The 25,987-nt window shown below is 44.1% G+C and overlaps 2 protein-coding genes across 2 annotated transcripts in view; both read left to right on the top strand.

The window, feature by feature from the left end:
- The window catches only part of LOC311132357 (F-box/LRR-repeat protein 2-like), a 28,634-nt gene extending 19,410 nt beyond the window's left edge, over nt 1-9,224 (top strand). Inside the window, exons 4-14 of the mRNA XM_084165609.1 lie at nt 3,089-3,163; nt 3,359-3,453; nt 6,358-6,522; nt 7,245-7,371; nt 7,453-7,527; nt 7,781-7,911; nt 8,037-8,097; nt 8,243-8,287; nt 8,414-8,470; nt 8,569-8,781; nt 9,064-9,224. Coding sequence (XP_084021735.1) covers nt 3,089-3,163; nt 3,359-3,453; nt 6,358-6,522; nt 7,245-7,371; nt 7,453-7,527; nt 7,781-7,911; nt 8,037-8,097; nt 8,243-8,287; nt 8,414-8,470; nt 8,569-8,781; nt 9,064-9,171 — 1,152 coding nt within the window. The 3' untranslated portion in view covers nt 9,172-9,224. The remainder of the gene's footprint in view (nt 1-3,088; nt 3,164-3,358; nt 3,454-6,357; nt 6,523-7,244; nt 7,372-7,452; nt 7,528-7,780; nt 7,912-8,036; nt 8,098-8,242; nt 8,288-8,413; nt 8,471-8,568; nt 8,782-9,063) is intronic.
- Nucleotides 9,225-16,420: 7,196 nt separating this feature from the next.
- LOC311131850 (CLIP-associating protein 2-like) overlaps nt 16,421-25,987 on the top strand; it is a 79,535-nt gene continuing 69,968 nt past the window's right edge. Inside the window, exons 1-2 of the mRNA XM_084164978.1 lie at nt 16,421-17,223; nt 25,728-25,806. Of these exons, the coding sequence (XP_084021104.1) occupies nt 17,026-17,223; nt 25,728-25,806 (277 nt within the window). The 5' untranslated portion in view covers nt 16,421-17,025. The remainder of the gene's footprint in view (nt 17,224-25,727; nt 25,807-25,987) is intronic.

Raw genomic sequence — 25,987 nt, 5'->3', positions numbered from 1 at the left:
GAGGTGATAACATGGCTATATACACAGGGTAGCAGTACTGAGTCAATATGCAGGGGTATGAGGTGATAACATGGCTATACACAGGGTAGCAGTACTCAGTCAATGTGCAGGGGTACGAGGTGGTAACATGGCTATATACACAGGGTAGCAGTACTGAGTCTATGTGCAGGGGTACGAGGTGATAACATGGCTATACACAGGGTAGCGGTACTGAGTCAATGTGCAGGGGTACGAGGTGATAACATGGCTATACACAGGGTAGCAGTACTGAGTCAATGTGCAGGGGTACGAGGTGATAACATGGCTATATACACAGGGTAGCAGTACTGTGTCCATGTGCAGGGGTACGAGGTGATAACATGGCTATATACACAGGGTAGCAGTACTGTGTCCATGTGCAGGGGTACGAGGTGATAACATGGCTATATACACAGGGTAGCAGTACTGAGTCTATGTGCAGGGGTATGAGGTGATAACATGGCTATATACACAGGGTAGCAGTACTGAGTCAATGTGCAGGGGTACGAGGTGATAACATGGCTATATACACAGGGTAGCAGTACTGAGTCTATGTGCAGGGGTACGAGGTGATAACATGGCTATATACACAGGGTAGCAGTACTGAGTCAATGTGCAGGGGTACGAGGTGATAACATGGCTATATACACAGGGTAGCAGTACTGTGTCCATGTGCAGGGGTACGAGGTGATAACATGGCTATATACACAGGGTAGCAGTACTGTGTCAATGTGCAGGGGTACGAGGTGATAACATACAGTGGGGAAAAAAAGTATTTAGTCAGCCACCAATTGTGCAAGTTCTCCACCTTAAAAAGATGAGAGAGGCCTGTAATTTTCACCATAGGTACACGTCAACTATGACAGACAAAATGAGAAAAAAAATCCAGAAAATCACATTGTACGATTTTTACAAGGTTTTCACACACTGTTGCTGGTATTTTGGCCCATTCCTCCATGCAGATCTCCTCTAGAGCAGTGATGTTTTGGGGCTATCGCTGGGCAACACGGACTTTCAACTCCCTCCAAAGATTTTCTATGGGGTTGAGATCTGGAGACTGGCTAGGCCACTCCAGGACCTTGAAATACTTCTTACGAAGCCACTCCTTCGTTGCCCGGGCGGTGTGTTTGGGATCATTGTCATGCTGAAAGACCCAGCCACGTTTCATCTTCAATGCCCTTGCTGATGGAAGGAGGTTTTCACTCAAAATCTCACGATACATGGCCCCATTCATTCTTTCCTTTACACGGATCAGTCATCCTGGTCCCTTTGCAGAAAAACAGCCCCAAAGCATGATGTTTCCACCCCCATGCTTCACAGTAGGTATGGTGTTCTTTGGATGCAACTCAGCATTCTTTGTCCTCCAAACACGACGAGTTGAGTTTTTACCAAAAAGTTCTATTTTGGTTTCATCTGACCATATGACATTCTCCCAATCCTCTTCTGGATCATCCAAATGCACTCTAGCAAACTTCAGACGGGCCTGGACATGTACTGGCTTAAGCAGGGGGACACGTCTTGCACTGCAGGATTTGAGTCCCTGGCGGCGTAGTGTGTTACTGATGGTAGGGTTTGTTACTTTGGTCCCAGCTCTCTGCAGGTCATTCACTAGGTCCCCCCGTGTGGTTCTGGGATTTTTGCTCACCGTTCTTGTGATCATTTTGACCCCACGGGGTGAGATCTTGCGTGGAGCCCCAGATCAAGGGAGATTATCAGTGGTCTTGTATGTCTTCCATTTCCTAATAATTGCTCCCACAGTTGATTTCTTCAAACCAAGCTGCTTACCTATTGCAGATTCAGTCTTCCCAGCCTGGTGCAGGTCTACAATTTTGTTTCTGGTGTCCTTTGACAGCTCTTTGGTCTTGGCCATAGTGGAGTTTGGAGTGTGACTGTTTGAGGTTGTGGACAGGTGTATTTTATACTGATAACAAGTTCAAACAGGTGCCATTAATACAGGTAACGAGTGGAGGACAGAGGAGCCTCTTAAAGAAGAAGTTACAGGTCTGTGAGAGCCAGAAATGTTGCTTGTTTGTAGGTGACCAAATACTTATTTTCCACCATAATTTGCAAATAAATTCATTAAAAATCCTACAATGTGATTTTCTGTATTTTTTTCTTCTCATTTTGTCTGTCATAGTTGACGTGTACCTATGATGAAAATTACAGGCCTCTCTCATCTTTTTAAGTGGGAGAACTTGCACAATTGGTGGCTGACTAAATACTTTTTTCCCCCACTGTACACAGGGTAGCAGTACTGTGTCCATGTGCAGGGGTACGAGGTAATTGAGGTAGATATGTACATATAGGTAGGGGTAAAGTGACTAGGCAACAGGATAGACAAACAGTAACAGCAGCGTATGTGATGAGTCAAAAGAGTTTATGCAAAGAGGGTCAATGCATATAGTCCAGGTAGCTATTTGGTTAATTATTTAGCAGTCTTATGGCTTGGGGGTAGAAGCTGTTCAGGGTCCTGTTGGTTCCAGACTTGCCATGCGGTAGCAGATCGAACCGTCTGTAACTTGGGTGGCTGGAGTCTTTAGGGCCTTCCTCTGACACCGCCCTCTGTAGCGCCTTGCGGTCGGATGCCGAGCAGTTGCCATACCAAGCGGTGATGCAGCCAGTCAAGATGCTCTCAATGGCGCAGCTGTAGAAGTTTGTGACGATCTGAGGGCCCATGCCAAATATTTTAAGCCTCCTGAACACAGCCCTGCTGTGTGGTGTATGACTGATAACACCATCACACTCTTCCTCTCTCTCCCCATATCTCTCTCTTTCTCTCTCTCCCCATATCTCTCTCTTTCTCTCTCTCCCCATATCTCTCTCTTTCTCTCTCTCCCCATATCTCTCCCTTTCTCTCTCTCCCCATATCTCTCTCTTTCTCTCTCTCCCCATATCTCTCTCTTTCTCTCTCTCCCCATATCTCTCTCTTTCTCTCTCTCCCCATATCTCTCTCTTTCTCTCTCTCCCCATATCTCTCTCTTTCTCTCTCTCCCCATATCTCTCTCTTTCTCTCTCTCCCCATATCTCTCTCTTTCTCTCTCTTTCTCTCTCTCTCTCTCTCTCCTCTCAGGCATGGAATGTCCTGGCCTTGGATGGTAGTAACTGGCAGAAGATTGACCTGTTCAACTTCCAGACAGACATAGAGGTGAGAGGTCAGGGGAGGTGATCCTACATATACACATTCGTAGGTCTCTCTCTCTCTCTCTCTCTCTCTCTCTCTCTCTCTCTCTCTCTCTCTCTCTCTCTCTCCTCTCCCTACTCTCTGTCTCTCTCTCTCTCGTAATGTTTGTGTAATGAATGAAGACTGGTTAAAAATTCTCTCCACTCCTCCTCTCTCTAGGGTAGAGTAGTGGAGAACATCTCCAAGCGATGTGGAGGCTTCCTGAGGCAGCTGAGTTTGAGGGGATGTCTCAGTGTGGGAGACGCATCCATGAAGTGAGTCCTTCTCCATAGGGCCTCTTACACTCTTAGTATAACCAACTCACTGTGGTTCATAGGGATGTAACGATTCACCGATAGGCATCGGTCCCCGATTCAAATGTTTAAGATGCAACTGCATCGGTCTGCGGACCCCTAACTGATCCAAATGTAGCATGCATCGGTCAGAAAATCGATTCCAACATTACGAATCGTGATTCACCTTCCAGAAATACCTTATCTTTTGTGACAACTGATGCGTCCTCTCCTTCAGTGTCGAAACTGCATGTAACTGTGTTGACAGTCATTGATCTACAAGTCATTTAGCGTGCCGACCAACCCCAGGGAATATCAGTAGCCTAGTACATAATAGTACTTAGCCAAATACTTAATCTGCAAAGATGACAAGTTATTTAGTGGGTGATGGTGATTTCAGAACCAAAGTGGGGGGACAAAAAACTGGCTACATTGACTAGATGCCAAGTCTTCCTTACGGCTCAGATCAGTACATACACCATAGACATACACCATAGACATACAGGGCCTTCAGAAAGTATTCATACCCCTTGACTTATTCCACATTTTGTTGTTACAGCCTGAGTTCAAAATGGATTAATACCCCATAATACACACAATACCCCATAATGACAAAGTGAAAACATATTTTTGCAAATTTATTGAAAATGAAATACAGAAATATCTCATTTACCTAAGTATTCACATCCCTGAGTCAATACATGTTAGAATTTCCTTTGGCAGCGATTACAGCTGTGAGTCTTTCTGGGTAAGTCTCTAAGAGCTTTGCACACCTGGATTGTAAAATATTTGCACTTTTGAAAAAAAATTTATTCTTCAAGCTCTGTCAAATTGGTTGTTGATCATTGCTAGACAACCATTTAACTCTTGCCATAGATGTTCATGCCAATTTAAGTCAAAACTGTAATTATGCCACTCAGGAACATCCAATGTCGTCTTGGTAAGCAACTCCATTGTATATTTGGGCTTGTGTTTTAGGGGTTTGTCCTGCTGAAAGGTGAATTTGTCTCCCAGTGTCTGTTGGAAAGCAGACTGAACCAGGGTTTCCTCTAGGATTTTGCCTGTGCTTAGCTCTATTCTGTTTATTTTTATCCTAAAAAACTCCCTAGTCCTTGCAGATGACAAGCATACCCATAACATGATGCAGCCACCACCATGCTTGAAAATATGAAGAGTGGTACTCAGTTTTGTGTTGTGTTGGATTTGCCCTAAACATAATGCTTTGTATTCAGGACATAGTTACTTTCTTTGTCACATTTTTTTGCAGTTTTACTTTAGTGCCTTATTGCAAACAGGATGCATGTTTTGGAATATTTGTATTCTGTACAGACTTCCTTCTTTTCACTTTGTCATTTAGGTTAGTATAGTGGAGTAACTACAATGTTGTTGATCCATCATCAGTTTTCTCCTATCACAGCCATTAAACTCTGTAACTGTTTTAAAGTCACCATTGGCCTCATGGTGAAATCCCTGAGCGGTTTCCTTCCTCTCCGGCAAAGTGTAACTATCCAAAGTGTAATTATTAACTTCACCATGCTCAAAGGGATATTCAATGTCTGCTTTTTTTTTTTTTTTTTTTACCCATCTACCAATTGGTGCCCTTCTTTGCGAGGCATTGGAAAACTGTGGGGTACAGAGATGAGAGAGTCATTCAAAAATCATGTTAAACACTATTATTGCACACAGAGTGAGTCCATGCAACTTATTATGTGACTTGTTAAGAAATTTTTACTCCGGAATTTAGTTAGGCTTGCAGTATGAAAATGTATGCACTCACTAACTGCAAGTTGCTCTGGATAAGAGCGTCTGCTAACTGACTAAAATGTAAAATGTAAATAACAAAAGGGTTGAATACTTATTGACTAGTGCTGAGCGATTAGTGCATTTTGAGGTAGGTTCTGTTTCGGTTAGATTATTTAAAAAATAAAAGGATTTCGGTTTCGATAAAAAAAATTAAAACATGAAATGCATTATGTGGGTTGAACGCTGTAACAACACAGAATAAAACAATGAATAAAAGTCCCATGATGGTAGTATGTATTTTCAGATACCTCGCGAAGCAACAGATAGCTGCTCTCTATATCACCTCAGGGTCGTGTAAATGCACAATGGATTATGGTCATTGTAGTTAATTACCAAGTTTTATGTGCTAAACCTATGTAGAATATTGGCCTTTTGGAAACTACAATTCCCTACTACATCGCACAGTTCAGGCTGGATCTGATTTATCTCTAGAGAAACTGTGTGATGTGAGCATTGAGCTCACAAAAAACCCCAGAACAAAATGACATTCAAAATAATTGAACAGACGTCGGTCAATTCGTTGTTTTAAAAAACGAAAAATAACAAATGTTGGTTAATCGCTCAGCATTATTATTGACTCAAGACATTTCAGCTTTTCGTTTTTTTTATTTTATTTGGGGAGGGGTGTAGACCAGTGACACATCTCAATTTAATCGATTTTAAATTCAGGCTGTAACACAACAAAAATGTGGAAAAAGTCAAGGGGTGTGAATACTTTCTGAAGGCACTGTACATTTACACACACACACAGACACAGAAGCCAGCTCAGAGAGGCCGAGCTCATGATCTCCATCAACAACAGATTTTAATTTAGGATGGAAAATAAGTGTTTATGCAACAAATGTTAGTGCGTCGAATCATATCGCCTCGAACCGAATCGCATCGTTTCGTTCCTCTAATCAAACCGAATCACACCGAAATATTTTCTAACTAAAACGTACCGTTCCTGTATCGTATCGGAGCCCATGTATCTAGATACGTATCGAATCGTCTCGAAAGGGAAATATGCACATCCCTAGTTATTCAGTTACTTCTCCATGACTCTGGTATTTGTATACCTATGATGACTCTGTCGCCTGTCAGGACGTTTTCCCAGAACTGCCGTAACATTGAGGTGTTGAACCTGAACGGCTGCACTAAGATCACAGACAGCACCTGCCTCAGCCTCTCCAAGTTCTGCTGCAAACTCCGACAGCTGGACCTCACCTCCTGTGTGTCTGTTACCAACCACTCCCTCAAAGCTCTCAGGTCAGTGTCCTAAACGGTTCCCTGTGTAGTGCACCACTTCTGGCCAAGGCTCAAGGGTTGCACTTTATTTTACGCTCCAGAAGTTACAAAAGGTATTTACTAGAAGGGTAAAATGGTAGTTACATAGTAATAACCAATAAATTACATGTTTGTTTCTTTAGGATTCATTACAACAAACACCATTTATTACCAGGTACAACAAATCCCCCATTGTTACCATATCATTACCGGGTACAACAAATCCCCCATTGTTAGCATATCATTACCGGGTACAACAAATCCCCCATTGTTAGCATATCATTACCGGGTACAACAAATCCCCCATTGTTAGCATATCATTACCGGGTACAACAAATCCCCCATTGTTAGCATATCATTACCGGGTACAACAATTCCCCCATTGTTACCATATCATTACCGGGTACAACAAATCCCCCATTGTTAGCATATCATTACCGGGTACAACAAATCCCCCATTGTTAGCATATCATTACCGGGTACAACAAATCCCCCATTGTTAGCATATCATTACCGGGTACAACAAATCCCCCATTGTTACCATATCATTACCGGGTACAACAATTCCCCCATTGTTACCATATCATTACCGGGTACAACAAATCCCCCATTGTTACCTTATCATTCCAGTGGAAACAGTAACATAACATGCAGTGTAATACATAGTAAGAAAACAGGGTGTGTGTGTGTGTGTCTCCACTTAGTGATGGCTGTAGTATTTTGGAGACATTGAACCTGTCGTGGTGTGACCAAATCACCAGAGATGGCATCGAGGCTCTGGCCAGGGGCTGTAACAGCCTACGAGGCCTGTTCCTTCGCGGCTGCACACAGGTACACACACACACACACAAATAAACATGATCGTATTGATTATCAGTAGTGATTAGTTTCTCTGTTTTGTGTTCTGTACAGTTGGAGGACGGAGCACTGAAACACCTCCAGAAACACTGTCCTGAACTAACCACTATCAACATGCAGTCCTGCTCAGTAAGACACAGAGAGAGAGAGAGACGGAGAGTGTGTGTGTGTGTGAAAGACAGATAATGTGTGTGTGTTATTTATATGACAGATGATAGCTTGGTGTGTGTGCTTGCGTGTGTATTATGTGTGTGTAATATGTGTGTGCGTGTTTACAGCAGATAACTGATGATAGCTTGGTGTGTGTGCTTGCGTGTGTAATATGTGTGTGTGTGTGTGTGTGTGTGTGTGTGTGTGTGTGTGTGTGTGTGTGTGTTTACAGCAGATAACTGATGATGGCTTGGTCACTCTGTGTCGGGGTTGTCACAAGCTGCAGATCCTGTGTGTCTCTGGCTGCAGTAACATTACAGACGCCTCTCTCACCGCTCTGGGTCTCAACTGCCCCCGACTCAAGTAAGAAATGTCCCCCTTTCTCCTCATAATTGCGGATGAGGTCTGCTGATAAACACAATGAGGTCTACTGATAAACACACCATAACGTCCACATAACCAACGCATAACCAATGTGTGTGTATCAGGATCTTGGAGGCTGCACGATGTTCACATGTTACAGACGCTGGGTTTACTGTACTGGCCAGGGTAAGTGCTTCTGTCTTTCTCCTTCTATTTCCATCATGGCATTTCCTCTGTCTTGACTTGTTTCTTCTGTCTTCAAATCTCTTACATGTTAAATTCACAAATCAAAACTGAAAATGTTGACCTGATGTGACTTTTGTTTCAACAGAATTGTCACGAAATGGAAAAAATGGATTTAGAAGAATGTATTTTGGTAAGATTTCATGGGGTTCTTTTCTCGTTGAATGCAACTGTAGATTGAGTCCATCAGCATTTGATTGAGCCTATCTGAGTCTTATGTACTGTATCTGGGTTTGATTGAGCCTGTCTACTCTCACAGGTGACTGACAACACTCTAGTCCAGCTCGCTATTCACTGCCCTCACCTGCAAGCACTGGTACGTACGCGTGTGTGTGTGTGTGTGTGTGTGTGTGTGTGTGTGTGTGTGTATTACAGTCTGTAATATAATCTCTACTGTCTATCCTCTCTCCCCAGTCTCTCTCCCACTGTGAGCTGATAACTGACGATGGTATCAGGGCGCTGAGCAGCAGTGTGTGTGGACAGGAGCGCCTCACGGTGGTGGAGTTGGATAACTGCCCTCTGATCACAGACGGGACTCTGGAGCACCTGAAGAACTGCCACCGTCTGGAGAGGATAGAACTCTACGACTGCCAGCAGGTCACCAGGGCCGGCATCAAACGCATACGGGTCAGTCGTCAACCATCACTACATCTCCCAAGCTGCATCACTATGGCTGTAATGTCAAAGCTCCTGCATGGCTTGGTGGGAATTGTAGTTTCCTGAAGCTGATGTTGCTCCTATGGAAATCATATAATTACCCACACTCTGTTGTATTATACTTCTATACAGTTTATTACAACGTTGCAGGCTGTCAAATGAAATAAATGGGAGAATATACAACAATGTGAAAAATGGTTGGATGTGCAAATGCTACATTTGAAATGACGTAGCTCCTCCGTCTCCCTATAGGCCCATCTCCCAGAGATAAAAGTCCACGCCTACTTTGCCCCGGTGACTCCGCCTCCCTTGGTGCACGGCGGTGGCCATAGGCTGTGTCGCTGCTGCATCATCCTCTGACAGTGGAGGGCCAGGGGGGGGCAACTCTGCCTACAGGTCCTACTGCTGTGACCCCCCCCCCCCCCCCCCCTCACTACTGGTCACTACTGATCTCTGATTAATACCCTGGACATGGACCCCCCATCACTACTGGTCACTACTGATCTCTGATTAATACCCTGGACATGGACCCCCCATCACTACTGGTCACTACTGATCTCTGATTAATACCCTGGACATGGACCCCCCATCACTACTGGTCACTACTGATCTCTGATTAAAACCCTGGACATGGACCCCCCCATCACTACTGATTTCGGATCAATACCCTGGACATGGACCCCCCCATCACTACTGTTCACTACTGATCAATACCCTGGACATAGACCCCCCCATCACTACTGGTCACTACTGATCTCTGATCAATACAGACTGATTGATCACTACTGATAAATTATTAATTGGACCCTTTCTGATCAGCACTGCAGGCTCCTCTCCAACTCTACCCTCCCCTTCCAGACCCCTCCTCTCCAACACTACCCTCCCCTTCCAGACCCCTCCTCTCCAACACTACCCTCCCCTTCCAGACCCCTCCTCTCCAACACTACCCTCTCCTTCCAGACCCCTCCTCTCCAACACTACCCTCCCCTTCCAGACCCCTCCTCTCCAACACTACCCTCCCCTTCCAGACCCCTCCTCTCCAACACTACCCTCCCCTTCCAGACCCCTCCTCTCCAACACTACCCTCTCCTTCCAGACCCCTCCTCTCCAACACTACCCTCCCCTTCCAGACCCCTCCTCTCCAACACTACCCTCCCCTTTCCAGACCCCTCCTCTCCAACACTACCCTCCCCTTCCAGACCCCTCCTCTCCAACACTACCCTCCCCTTCCAGACCCCTCCTCTCCAACACTACCCTCTCCTTCCAGACCCCTCCTCTCCAACACTACCCTCCCCTTCCAGACCCCTCCTCTCCAACACTACCCTCCCCTTCCAGACCCCTCCTCTCCAACTCTACCCTCCCCTTCCAGACCCCTCCTCTCCAACACTACCCTCCCCTTCCAGACCCCTCCTCTCTAACACTACCCTCCCCTTCCAGACCCCTCCTCTCCAACTCTACCTTCCCTTTCCAGACCCCTCCTGTCCAACTCTACCCTCCCCTTCCAGACCCCTCCTCTCCAACACTACCCTCCCCTTCCAGACCCCTCCTCTCCAACACTACCCTCCCCTTCCAGACCCCTCCTCTCTAACACTACCCTCCCCTTCCAGACCCCTCCTCTCCAACTCTACCTTCCCTTTCCAGACCCCTCCTGTCCAACTCTACCCTCCCCTTCCAGACCCCTCCTCTCCAACTCTACCCTCCCCTTCCAGACCCCTCCTCTCCAACACTACCCTCCCCTTCCAGACCCCTCCTCTCCAACTCTACCCTCCCCTTCCAGACCCCTCCTCTCCAACACTACCCTCCCCTTTCCAGACCCCTCCTCTCCAACACTACCCTCCCCTTTCCAGACCCCTCCTCTCCAACACTACCCTCCCCTTCCAGACCCCTCCTTTCCAACACTACCCTCCCCTTCCAGACCCCTCCTGTCCAACACTACCCTCCCCTTCCAGACCCCTCCTGTCCAGTACTTGGACTAGTGGATGAGGGGGGGATGATCCTAAAGAGGCAGAGGGCTAAAACCCACAAAATGGTTGACAGTGTTATTCCGGAAGGTGGAATGGTACAGAACGTGCACATAGAAGTACGTTGTGTAGAACAGAGTTGACGACGAGCGATGGTAATCGTGTCAGCTCCATATTTTACATTTCTGTCTGCAACGTTTCCACCGTTTTGCCCTTCTAACCATACCCTTGGACAACGCATCACTCTGGGTGGAACTTCATCTCAACCAATCACACGCCACCTCTGTGTGACCGGGCTTCGAGTCAACCTGCTGCGACCAATCGACGTCCAGCTCTGTGGATGTAAAAAGGGAGATTCTGGGAAGTGTAGTGATTCTGGGTTTGAGCAGAGAGGATTCTGGGATAGCCCTTTTTGACTCACGCTACGGAGGAGACACCACTAAACCCCACCCATCCAGAGGCAAACCAGAAGTACAAAACTGAACATTTTATGTTTTTTTTTGTGCACCTGAGAACCTGCCGTTTGAGACTAAGTTTTTGTTTGTAAGAGAGTGTTTTGCAATGAGGGCAAAGAAAAAGAATTACAATATGGCAACTCACCTTCGGATTGGAGTTGGCCAGTAACAAATTATGATTATTTTCCCTATTTTTCAGTGCTTATTGTAATTGTCCATGCTTGTCTATCCAGAGGGAGATCAGATCTGTGTATCTCTCCTTTTGAAAATAATGAAAACAAACTGTTACTGTTGGACAAAAATGGACTGTCTCTGTCAGAACACAGCATCTGATGACATCAGGTTGGTTTTGTATGCTACATCACTGGAACGTGTGTACTCCGGGCCTCCTGTGCACTTTGTGGCTGTGGAACACACAGGCCTGGTTCCAAACTGACCCTAGCCCCTTGACCACTAAGAAACTCCTGACTCCCCCTCAATTAAATGTAACGGAGAGGTTTGAGCCTAAGTGATGAACATGTGTCTTTAGTAAAAAAAAAAAATCTGGAGCAGTGGATTCAAGCAACATGGCGGCAGATACTTCACACAGTTTACCAGACAGATACTTCACACAGTTTACCAGACAGATACTTCACACAGTTTACCAGACAGATACTTCACACAGTTTACCGTACAGATACTTCACACAGTTTACCGTACAGATACTTCACACAGTTTACCGTACAGATACTTCACACAGTTTACCATACAGATACTTCACACAGTTTACCGTACAGATACTTCACACAGTTTACCGTACAGATACTTCACACAGTTTACCGTACAGATACTTCACACAGTTTACCGTACAGATACTTCACACAGTTTACCAGACAGATACTTCACACAGTTTACCAGACAGATACTTCACACAGTTTACCGTACAGATACTTCACACAGTTTACCGTACAGATACTTCACACAGTTTACCATACAGATACTTCACACAGTTTACCAGACAGATACTTCACACAGTTTACCAGACAGATACTTCACACATTTTACCATACAGATACTTCACACAGTTTACCAGACAGATACTTCATACAGTTTACCATACAGATACTTCATACAGTTTACCAGACAGATACTTCACACAGTTTACCAGACAGATACTTCACACAGTTTACCATACAGATACTTCATACAGTTTACCAGACAGATACTTCATACAGTTTACCATACAGATACTTCATACAGTTTACCAGACAGATACTTCACACAGTTTACCAGACAGATACTTCACACAGTTTACCATACAGATACTTCATACAGTTTACCAGACAGATACTTCACACAGTTTACCAGACAGATACTTCACACAGTTTACCATACAGATACTTCACACAGTTTACCAGACAGATACTTCACACAGTTTACCAGACAGATACTTCACACATTTTACCATACAGATACTTCACACAGTTTACCAGACAGATACTTCATACAGTTTACCATACAGATACTTCATACAGTTTACCAGACAGATACTTCACACAGTTTACCAGACAGATACTTCACACAGTTTACCATACAGATACTTCATACAGTTTACCAGACAGATACTTCACACAGTTTACCAGACAGATACTTCACACAGTTTACCATACAGATACTTCACACAGTTTACCATACAGATACTTCACACAGTTTACCATACAGATACTTCACACAGTTTACCATACAGACACTTCACACAGTTTACCAGACAGATACTTCACACAGTTTACCGTACAGATACTTCACACAGTTTACCAGACAGATACTTCACACAGTTTACCAGACAGATACTTCACACAGTTTACCGTACAGATACTTCACACAGTTTACCAGACAGATACTTCACACAGTTTACCAGACAGATACTTCACACAGTTTACCGTACAGATACTTCACACAGTTTACCGTACAGATACTTCACACAGTTTACCAGACAGATACTTCACACAGTTTACCAGACAGATACTTCACACAGTTTACCAGACAGATACTTCACACAGTTTACCGTACAGATACTTCACACAGTTTACCAGACAGATACTTCACACAGTTTACCAGACAGATACTTCACACAGTTTACCAGACAGATACTTCACACAGTTTACCAGACAGATACTTCACACAGTTTACCGTACAGATACTTCATACAGTTTACCAGACAGATACTTCACACAGTTTACCAGACAGATACTTCACACAGTTTACCAGACAGATACTTCACACAGTTTACCAGACAGATACTTCATACAGTTTACCATACAGATACTTCATACAGTTTACCATACAGATACTTCATACAGTTTACCAGACAGATACTTCATACAGTTTACCATACAGATACTTCATACAGTATTTGAGGTCAAGATATGGACCGCTATGTTACTGTTATCTACCATGTAATCTCTTGTGGACAGATGCGCATAACATAACTGGTATCGTAGCATCTGTCAACAGACTGTGGGTTGCGACGACTAACGATGAACTTCGTTCCGGTGCGCAGATCTCTTTCATCACTGGTAATTTGGACAAATCACGATTTTGCAGGCGTTAGCATCTTTCGAATTTCGGAAGAGTAGGGGATATTTGGCCCATACACCTCTCCCGTAACTTGCAAAGAGAGGGGGGTGGAGCTCCTAGTTCTGCTTCCGCTCCTCGTTCTAGTATATTTTATAACACATCTTCCCCCAGAACTTAATCGAGCATCTAACGCAATTGCACAAGATTTTTCATTCTGGGTGTCCGAGATTACATACCTTGTGCTTTCAGGTGTTCCGGGGCTAAGGGAAGGGGTCAGGGCTAGGGGCCAGTCGTGGGTTTGGGACAAGGCCTGTCTGTGTGTAGTCTCGGACAGACAGAGGCGTGTAGTATATAATATGGGTGTTTGACTCGGATGCTGCTGGTTCTAGGCCGTGTTCTAGGCCATAAAACTGACTGACCTCCAGGGTTGGGGTCAGTTCTTTATTAATTCAGTCTTTGAATTTAAATGGAATTGATCCTAACCCTGCTGACCTCACTGTGTGGCAGTGATACTAATGCCTCTCTTTGACAGTTTATCTAACAGGAGCTTTATGTTGAAGAAAATAAATAAATAAATAAATAAATAATAAATATAACAAATAAATCAAAATAACTGATAGTAAACGTGCTCTGACTGGCGCTACAGTGGAATTTGTTAAAATAAATGTTCTGAGCAGCGCTTCCTCTGTTATTCACTGTGTGTGTGTGTGTGTGTGTGTGTGTGATAGCAATGTAATCTTCATCCTGACAAGCAGATGTCGCTGGAGTGCCATGTAAAATATGAGAGGCACACCCAAATCTGGACTCCATCAATATTTTATATCTTCTTCATGTTCAGGTCCTTTTACTTTGAGAAAATATATTGAAATATAAGTATTATGATTATCCTCAGCCAGGCTGCAATAAGACTAACAACTTCAATAGATTCCTTTTTAAATGAGGGTATGGTTTAATATCCTTTACCAACAAACAGGAAAATGTATAAACTGTATAATTGTTACTTTAGGCATAGACCTACCACAATCTGACCAGCTCTAAGAAGTAACCCTTAGCAGCAGTGATATTACTGCAGTTTCCACATTCATGTATAAAGGATGGATGGGTTGTTATTTAGCTTGGCCTGGCATGGAACATATTCTACTTCAACAAATGTAATATGCCCTTTTGGTTTTGGAAAAATATAGAATAATATTTAATGAGCTTACAACTTATCAAAAAAGTATTTACCTATTGTTCATTGATAGCGTTTTTGTTGTCATATTAGACATTAGGCTACAATAAATGCTTTTATTTTTATTAAGTCCTTGACCACTACACAATATTACATATGTAAGGTAGCTACTGAATTAGCCCAATACTGGACTAAAGGAGTCTAACGTTACTCCTTAGTCCAACAACTTTACATGTTCTGTTTAAAGGGCGAATTGGCTCTGGAAGCCAAAACAGCCAAATACTCCATCTAAACGGAAATCGATTCTCAATTGCGCTGCGGTTCTAGAAACATAAATCCCTCTACTTTCATATCACATCAAAATAATTTCACAAACGCAAAAATACATTCCAATTGGCACATTCATCCTCCCTCTTCTCCCCTGTAACTATTCCCCAGGTTGTTGCTGTAAATAGAATGTGTTCTTAGTCAACCTACCTGGTCAAATAAAATGAAGACATACACACTTACTGTATACGGTTTTAACACAGTTGGAGCCGACAGTATTTTTCAGTGACAAGTTTGTGGCGTCTGTCTTCCGTTTACTGTACACACAGGTGTTCAGCTACAGTAATTAGCACAGGTAGCCCACTCTGTCTTCTGTCTGTCCGTAAACAAGTGGTGTAACATGGACACATGTCCGTGTGGGAACCCTATAAAGGTGTGTATCAATTTAACATTTTTAAAATTATTTCTCATTGATATGAAAGATCAGGTCATTGTGCTTCCAAAACTGTACCGCAGGCGATGCGTGTTAATGTTCAGACCAAGTGTCGCTGCTCTTAACAAAACTCCCCCCTACAGAAAACGCCTTCGTCCAATGACTTTTATGTATGTAATGGAACAGAGAGACATGATCAAGGGCTAGGGGCTGCATGTGCACATTTTCCAGACTGCACCTTTTAATGTATGACCTTTCGATTGAATTTATGGGGAACATCTGAGAAAACAGCTTGAAATAGGGGCGGGGGAGACTGAAATGTTAATCCATTTCATGCAACACAGGAGGCTGCTGAGGGGAGGACAGCTCATAATAATGGCTGGGATGGAATGGTATAAAACACATGGAAACCATGTGTTTGAGTTCAATACCATTCTATTTATTCTGTTCCAGCTTTACTGTGAGCCAGTCCTCCCCAATTAAGGTGTCACCAACCTCCTGTGTAGACAAATTAAATGTACAGGAGTTGTGGTTATTTTTTCGTGTCAAAAGACACGGAAGAAATGTTTCTAAGTAAACACTCATATTTTGTACTCATAAAGGCTTTATAGTTTAAAAAAAAAGAAAGAAATGGCAACCCTGCGAAGGACCCCATCCACCTTCGCCAGACTACATGTTTGCACAGCGCGCCTACTAGTAAACTGCAGTCACCGGTTTGGCGCATGCGTTCAGCTGGGGACAGCTGTAGAAGAGGCGATTAAAAGTAGCCAGCAGGAACCGCGGGAGAGAAAGCAGAGAGCCAGCCCTCGAAGTTTTGGCGCAACTTTCTTTTGAAGGGTTTGACAAGTGAGACTATCCATATCATGGAATACAAAAACGAAACGAAGCTAGGTGTCAGGCCTGTGGCCAACTAGCTAACGTTAGCTAATGTTGCTTTCTTCAGATTGCTAGCTATTCGCTAGTTGTTCCCAATGATGTGTGTAGCTAGCTAACGCTAGATTCGTTAGCTTAGCTAGCTAGCGTTTTTGTGTTGTTGTGGGTCGATACATGGGATCCGGTTGGTTCTACCGCACATTTTTCAAATTTTTCAAAACTTTTTGAGTTATTGCTAGCTACAGTAACTATTCGAGAGCAACGTTCTCTGTTATCCTTCGCCGAAATCAAAGTCGAGCAGTGTGTGTCTTTTGGACAAAGTGAGTGCGCTTGCCAAGCTAATTTGAAAAGCGTTTCGTTTGTTGGCAACTGTCCTTCGCTCAGAATTAAGTGACCGGAGAGAACCTTTTTCCCCATCCAACCCTCCACCCAACCGGCCAATACCCTCTACGTTAGTCTGGCTGCACCCGGAGCTGACCACACAGCACAGCCTGCCCAATGGAGGAGCATGACAACATGGATTATTTTTACCAGCAGGTCCTGCAGAAAGACGTTACCCGCAGGCTGCAGGTCGGGCAGGACCTCATAGACTACCTGAACGACCCGCAGAGGTCCTCGGATGTGGAGCAAGACAAACCCCGACTGGATAAAACCATAGATGAGCTGACGGGATGGGTCAACTCCAGCAACTACAAGGTGAGACCGCAGCACATGGGAACGTTGCGGTGTACACTGCAGACTGTGGTCCCTTGATTATGGCCCTCCGACCTTTCCGGCATTTGGACCCAGTTTGACTAACGTATTTCTTTGAGATAAATGTTTTTGTGATATAGTGTAGGTAGTTTGCTAGCCAGGGATGATTATTCTCAGTGTGGGGACATTAGTTAACTAGCAGGAAGGAAGAAAGGAGAAGCAACTCATTAGGAATAACGATCTGTCACCGCATACAGTCTTATTTTGTGAAGCTGGGCAGCCTCGCTGTAGCAGAGGGCTATATCTTCTAATCTGATTCAAACAGCCCACTAATCTCCTAACTAGGTCTAAAGTGAAAAGGTTTTGTGTGTTCTTTCAGTAGTGGGACACTTTCTTTGAAAGGAAAATAGTTAACGCCAGACGTTAGGTAGCTCTGCTGTCCAGCCACGATTGATTAGCCAGTTAGCTATAAAAAAAAAAAAACGGCTAATAATCTTGTAATAAAAAGTTTAATACAAGTGATACGTTATATTGTGACTCTCAATGGAATGAATGTGCTGGGATTGAGTTAGAGATCATTCCGGTTTTTATTTTATTTATTATTTTTTAGCCCATAAGACTAGCGGTAGTAGTGAGCTGTGTTCGTCATTGGAGGAGGACCCCATTGTCAGAGCGGCTAGTATAGAGCAGAGGATGGGGGGAAGGGTCAGGGCGGGTGTGTGGCAATGTCATATCTGTGGAAAATGTTGGAATGTGGCCTTTGTTTTCTTTGCTAAATTATCTCCTCTTAAACCAAGATAGTTATGTCTGAACTATGCACCATGGAATGAATCCCTGCATCAGACACTGAAGGGGATGATGGTTACATCCACTGGAGGTGAATCCATTACAACTATACTGAACAAATATATAAAGGCAACATGCCAAAATGTTAAAGATTTTACTGAGTTACAGTTCATAAAAGGAAATCTTGTCAATTTCAATAAATGAATTAGGCCCTAATGTATGGTTTTCACATGACTGGGAATACAGATTTGCATCTGTTGGTCACAGATGCCTTTAAAAAAAAAAGGTAGGGCCGTGGATCAGAAAACCAGTCAGTATCTGGTGTGACCATTTGCCTCATGCAGTGCCACACATCTCCTTCGCATAGAGTTGACCAGGCTGTTGATTGTGGCCTGCTGTGGAATGTTGTCCCACTCCTCTTCAATGGCTGTGTGAATTTGCTGGATATTGGCGAGAACTGGGACACATTTACATTACATTTACACTTACGTCATTTAGCAGACGCTCTTATCCAGAGCGACTTACAAATTGGTGCATTCACCCTATAGCCAGTGGGATAACCACTTTACAATAGTTTTTTATTTTATTTATATTTTTCTCTCGACGCTGTCGATCCAGAGCATCCAAAACATGCTCAATGGGTGACATGTCTGGTGAGTATGCAGGCCATGAAAGAACTGGGAAATGTTCAGATCCTTGCGACATGGGGCATTATGCTGAAACATGAGGTGATGGCGGCGGATGAATGGCACGACAATGGGCCTCAGGATCTCGTCACGGTATCTCTGGGCATTCAAATAGCCATCGATAAAATGCAATTGTATTTGTTGTCCGTAGCTTATGCTTGCCCATACCATCACCCCACCACCACCATGGGGCACTCTGTTCACAACGTTGACGTCAGTAAACCGCTCGCCCACACGACGCCGTCTTCCATTTGCCCGGTACAGTTGAAACCGGGATTCATCCGTGGAGAGCACACTTCTCCAGCGTGCCAGTGGCCATCGAAGTTGAGCATTTGCCCGCTGATGTCCGTTACTACGAACTGCAGTCAGGTCAAGACCCTGGTGAGGACGATGAGCACGCAGATGAGCTTCCCTGAGACGGTTTCTGACAGTTTGTGCAGAAATTGTGCAAACCCACAGTTTCATCAGCTGTCCGGATGGCTGGTCTCAGACGATCCCGCAGGTGAAGAAATGAACATTAAATTCTCTGGCAACATCTCTGGTGGACATTTCTGCAGTCAGCATGCCAATTGCATGCTACCTCAACTTGAGACGTCTGTGGCATTTGAGAGAGATACGTTTTCTGAACATTTCTGGGATCTTTTATTTCAGCTCATGAAACATGGGACCAACACTTTACATGTTGCGTTTATATTTTTGTTGATCAACCCCCATTAAACTCTGCAACTGTTTTAATGTCACCATTGGCCTCATGGTGAAATCCCTGAGCGATTTCCTTCCTCTCCGGCAACTGAGTTAGGAAGGACGCCTGTGTCTTTATAGTGACTGGGTCTATTGATACACCATCCAAAGTGTAATAACTTGTCAGCTTTTTCTTTTACCCATCTACCAATAGGTGCCCTTTTTTTTAACGAGGTATTGGAAAACCTCCCTGGTCTTTGTGGTTGAATCTGATTGAAATTCACTGCTCGACTGAGGGACCTTAGAGATAATTGTATGTGTGGGGTACAGAGATGAGGTAGTCATTCAAAAATCATGTTAAACACAGTTATTGCACAGAGAGTGAGTCCATGCAACTTATGTGACTTGTTCAGCAAATTGTTACTCCTGAACTTATTTAGGCTTGCCATAACAAAGGGGTTGAATACTTATTGACTCGACATTTCAGCTTTTCATTTTTTAAAAATTAATTTGTGTAAAATTCTAAAAACATAATACCCAATAATGGCAAAGTGGAATTATATGTAGGCCAGTGACAAAAAATCTAAAGTTAATCCATTTTAAATTCAGGCTGTAACACAACAAAATGTGGAATAAGTCATGGGGTGTGAATACCTCCTGAGTGGCGCAGTGGTCTAAGGCTGTGCCACTAGAGATCCTGGTTCGAATCCAGGCTCTGTCGTAGCCGGCCGCGACCTGGAGACCCATGGGGCGGCGCACAATTGGCCCAGCGTCGTCCAGGGTAGGGGAGGGAATGGCCGGCAGGGATGTAGCTCAGTTGGTAGAGCATGGCATTTGCAACGCCAGGGTTGTGGGTTCGATTCCCGTATGAAAAAATACATAAAAATGTATGCACTCACTAACTGTAAGTCGCTCTGGATAAGAGCGTCTGCTAAATGACTAAAAAATACCTTCTGAAGGCTCTTTATGTACAGCTCTAACCTTTCCCCCCTCTTCCCCACTGAAACTAGTGTGTTGATTCAGTCTTTGAGCTGACCAGGACGTGAGTGTATCCTAACAGGACGAGGAGACACTAGCCAGTAGTTGTTGTAGTTCTGGGACCTGACCAGCTTCCTGCAGGTCACTTTTTATTTTTTTTATTTTACCTTTTATTTAACTAGGCACGTCAGTTAAGAACAAATTCTTATTTACAATGACGGCCTACACCGGCCAAACCCGGACGACGCTGGGCCAATTGTGACTTCCTACATATTCCTTTGGAAGTCGGGTAGGATGATCATTTGGCAGATGATGATATGGCCGGTGACACTTTGCTTCTTGAAAGTCTATCTTGAAAACTTGACTGTTGACATGCAAAACATTACGGGGACTGTATCAACAATGGACTAATGGGGGGGAAAAATACAAAAATATAGTTTTTTTTTGTGTGTGGATTTTCCATTTAACTGTGGCTGGTTGGCTGTGGTTACGGACTGGGCAGGCCCAGCAGGAGATGTGGAGAGTGACACAACCTGTGAGGGTGAGCTCAGGTAATTCAGTGTTAGTCATAGACTATGAAGCGTTGGTTATGAGGGACGTACCACAGCTCCACACACACAAAAAGTTGAATATGATCCCGGGGCTTTGATGGACCGTAAAGGGGTTGCAGAGGAGGTGGAACTGATGAAGCATAGTGCACAAAGACTACTATCTCACAGTCAATCCCCAGCCACCATGCACAGTGACATACCGCATCTTTAAATTTGACTATCCTAAGGGGCCTCTTGTGTGCCATAGACGAAATACAGTGCATTCAGAAAGTATTCAGACCCCTTGACTTTTTCCACATTTTGTTACGTTACAGCCTTATTCTAGAATGGAATTAAAAAATAATAATAATTCCTCGCCAATCTACACAAAATACCCCATAATGATAAAGCAAAAACATGTTTTTAGAAATCTTTGCAAAACAAACAAAACTGAAATCACATTTACATAAGTATTCTGACCCTTTACTCAGTACTTTGTTGAAGCACCTTAGGCAGTGATTACAGCCTCAAATCTTCTTGGGTATGACGCTAAAATCTTGGCACACCTGTATTTGGGGAGTTTCTCCCATTCTTCTCTGCAGATCCTCTCAAGCTCTGTCAGGTTGGATGGGGAGCGTCACTGCACAGCTTTTTCAGGTCTCTCCAGAGATGTTCGATCGGGTTCAAGTCTGGGCTCTGGTTGGGCCACTCAAGGATATTGAGAGACTTGTCCTGAAGCCACTCCTGCGTTGTCTTGGCTGTGTGCTTAGGGTCATTGTCCTGTTGGAAGGTGAACCTTCGCCCCAGTCTGATGTCCTGAGTGCTCTGGAGCAGGTTTTCATCAAGGATCTCTGTCTACTTTGCTCCGTTCATATTTCCCTTGACCCTGACTAGTCTCCCAGTCCCTGCCGCTGAAAAACATCCCCACAGCATTATGCTGCCACCACTATGCTTCACCGTAGGGATGGTGCCAGGTTTCCTCCAGACGTGATGCTTAGTATTCAGGCCAAAGAGTTCAGTCTTGGTTTCATCAGACCAGATAATCTTGTTTCTCATGTCTGAGAGTCCTTTAGGTGCCTTTTGGAAAACTCCAAGTGGGCTTTCATGTGCCTTTTACTGAAGAGTGGCTTCCGTCTGGCCAATCTACCATAAAGGCCTGATTGGTGGAGTGCTGCAGAGATGGTTGTCCTTCTGGAAGGTTCTCTCATCTCCACAGAGAAACTCTGGAGCTCTGTCAGAGTGCCAAGAAGGGCCTTGGTCACCTCCCTGACCAAGGCTTGTCTCCCCCAATTGCTCAGTTTGGCCGGGCGGCCAGCTCTAGGAAGAGTCTTGGTGGTTCCAAACTAATTCCATTTAAGAATGATGGAGGCCACTGTGCCAGATCTGTGCCTCGACACAATCCTGTCTCGGAGCTCCACGGACAATTCCTTCGACCTCATGGCTTGGGTTTTGCTCTGACATGAACTGTGGGACATTATATAGACAGGTGTGGCTTCCAAATCATGTCCAATCAAGTTGTAGAAACATCTCATGGATGATCAATGGAAACAGGATGCACCTGAGCTCAATTTCGAGTCTCATAGCAAAGGGTCTGAATACTTATGTAAATTAGTTATTTCTGTTTTTTATTTTTAATAAATTTGGCAACATTTCTAAAAACCTGTTTTCGCGTCGTCATTATGGGGTATTGTGTGTAGATTGAGGGGAAAACATTTAATGTAATCAATTTTAGCATAAGGCTGTAACGTAACAATGTGGAAAAAGTGATGTGGTCTGAATGCACTGTAGGTACATATTAGGAGCAATGCACGCAAACACTTTCCAGGTGGTATTTTGGCTGGTGAATGGCCTCCTGACATGTGGCAGTCCAGTTCCGTGGTGTCTCTGTCTCTAGTAACTGCCAGAGGGGAGGACTGATGGTGGAGTGGGTCTATCCAGGCCTGGCCTGCTTCTCGCAAATGTCAAATGTAGGAAAGTGCCCTGCTGGGCTTCCTATTCATTTTTTTCTTCACCTCACACAGTAAGTCAACGAAGTGTTTTTATTTTTTTTATTTTTTTTATTTTTTTTTACATCCATTAAAATAATATAATATTTCCTCACAGTATTTGAAAAATCTTTCCAAAACTCTCCCCCTCAATTTTATCTTCATACTATAGCATAGCTGTCCCCTTCATACTGTCCTTGTCAATTCATTATCTTATAGCCTACTTTCAGGAAAGCCTAAGGTAGGCCTAGGTTTTTTAATACGTTTTAAGGAAAGGATAAATATTTGCTAGTTTCTGACATACACTGGTGGCTTTGATTGACGGGTGTTTTTTGTGAATTTGCTGATTCTCTCTATATGTCCGTTCAGAAAGTTTCCTAAAGCAGCCTGTCTGGACTATCTCTTTTTAATAAGAATCAAACGCGCCGGTCATGATTTTAATCTTGTGAAATACCTGTTTTTCCATAGCTTAGGCTATATTAGTTATTTCATTACGGCATCCTCTCTTGATGTCAATGTCACTGCCATCGAATGACCGCAGCAGCAGGGTTTTTGAAGTTATGTGAATATTTCAGGGAAAGTGGGAGAAAAACCCATTGTACTTCGTCTGAATGGTTTTGTGCGTCGAAATAGGATCTGTATGAAAACATTTTTACATGCGGAAAAGCCATCAGACTAAGACAAGGTAGGCATATCTTTTATTTTGACTCAGTTAATGTTGTCAATACGAAAATGCGACCGAACCTCTCTAACCTGGCATTTGTTGATTTTAAGATTTATAAGTAATAACATGAACAATCCTAATGCCACGATAATAATAACACTGTGTAATGGCTTGTTTTCAAGGTTTTTATTAAGAAGCATATCCATGTAAACAACTGAACAAACAGAATTGTGACCTCCCCCGCCTAGCCAATTACCGTAACCTCAAATTCCAAAACCGTCACAGCCCTATTGGGGAGGATGCAACCACACCTGATGACAAGCTCGTAAGGCAGGTGTTCACCACAATGAACCATCACAACCTGACACTTGTTGACAAGAAATACAATAAAACTTACTGTGCCTTCACATGTGATAGGAATGGCTCCTCTCCTATGTCAATGCCATCCTGAATCTCCCAGAACTGAGCATTGGTCACTAGCCTCTCTCGCTCGCTCCCTCTCTCATTGCAGCAGAGATTCACCATAGCAGTACGCCCAGTCCACGTGCACCACACAAACACACACGCACTCTCCACGGCAGCCACTTTAATATTGCAGAATGCCTTTTCTGCGTTCTCTGAATGTTTTTAGAGCTGTCTGCGCTTTACTAAACCTACCCCGCTGAGTTATAGCTTGGCAAGCAAGTCTTCAGGTGTCAAACATGGTCCAATCCCCTTCCTCTGGTTAGGATGGATGGATGGATGGATGGACTGACAGTTGACCAGGCAGTTTGAATGGATGGATTGACGGATGGATGGATGGATGGACTGACAGTTGACCAGGCAGTTTGAATGGATGGATGGATGGATGGATGGATGGATGGATGGACTGACAGTTGACCAGGCAGTTTGAATGGATGGATGGACTGACCAGGCAGTTTAGGTAAAGATGCCAAGTCATCTTTTTCTCGTGTTTTTGCAAGGTCCCTCTTAGCTAGACGACATGGCTGACAGTCGATGTGTGTTGTTTCTAGGGTATTAGTATCAGAGGGGCCTGAGAATACCTGAGTGGACATATGGTCCTCCCCTCCCCTCCTCCCTCTAGTCGTGGAAAGTCTGCTCCAGTATCCCCCCTTACCCCTCTTCTGTCCTCCATTCCCTCTCTCTTCTGGATTCTGTTTTCTTAATTTCTCTCTTCGCCTTGCCTCGCTCTCTCTCGCTCTCTCTCTCGCTCTCGTTGTGTCATTCGTCCTGGAAGCAGCCATCTTCTCTCCTTTCCTCTCTGTTCTCCTCCTCAGACCTCTGGACTTGGTCCAATCCATGATGTCATGACTAAGGATGGCACAATTACCGTGTAACCGACAGTTATGGATGAAGTCTGTTATAAAAAATAAAATAACTGTCATAACCAATCCCCCCGGGACTGCTGCGCAGAAGAAATATCAGCCCGCGCAAAGAAGCATGAGATTTAACTTCACTCAACATTCTAGAGTTTTCCCCGTTAACACTATCAACGTTTCCCTTTACTGTGGCAATTGTGATTGAATCAACGCAATATTAGCCACTTTCAATGCAACATACCGAAACAAAACGAACTATGCAAGAGTTGGTGTGCAAAACCGCGCTCATTTGGCTGGTAAATTACCGTCGTCCAAAATCCAATGATCGGCACAGCCCTAGTCATGATGCCTTTGGTATCAATACTCCACAAGAGCATGATCTAAGGCATACAACAGATCTCTCTGTCTCTCTCTCTGTCTCACTGTCTCTCTCTCTCACTGTCTCTCTCTCTCACTGTCTCTCTCTCTCACTGTCTCTCTCTCTCTCTCACTGTCTCTCTCTCTCTCACTGTCTCTCTCTCTCTCTCTCACTGTCTCTCTCTCTCTCACTGTCTCTCTCTCTCTCTCTCTGTCTGTCTGTCTGTCTCTGTATGTGTTTGACTAAAATGGGGAATAACAGCAGTCAGGATCTCTCTCTGGGACAGAGAGAACAATTTTTACAGATCTTCTCTGGAATGTTCTGCTTTCATCATGGTCTGCCAACACAATCATTCCAGACGCAAAGCTCCCTCCGCATGAGATCAGATCCTAATCTCTCACACACACAGGAAAACAACTAAGCTTCACAGAACTCTGTAACTTTGCTACTGTCTGTGTGTTGTGGGTTGGCGTGTGTGTGTGACCTAGTATTGTGTTTCTCTCTTCTCTCTGCCTTATAGGTGGCATTGTTGGGGATAGACATTGCCGGGGCGTTCGCCGATCGTCTGGGGGAACACTTTAGAGGATACCTGGGGACAGGTGAGCTACGTACTCCTCTCTCTCTCTCTCTCATTTCATCCTCTTCTATATTTAGACTGCAAATAGGCTTACTGTAGGACCACCCCATCTAACCCCACTAACCACTGGCTTACTGTAGGACCACCCCATCTAACCCCACTAACCACTGGCTTACTGTAGGACCACCCCATCTAACCCCCTA

Source organism: Coregonus lavaretus, assembly GCF_964263955.1.
Source record: "Coregonus lavaretus genome assembly, chromosome: 7".
Taxonomy (NCBI): Eukaryota; Metazoa; Chordata; class Actinopteri; order Salmoniformes; family Salmonidae; genus Coregonus; species Coregonus lavaretus.
Note: the sequence above shows the minus strand (reverse complement) of the source record. Positions and strands in the feature narration are given on the sequence as shown.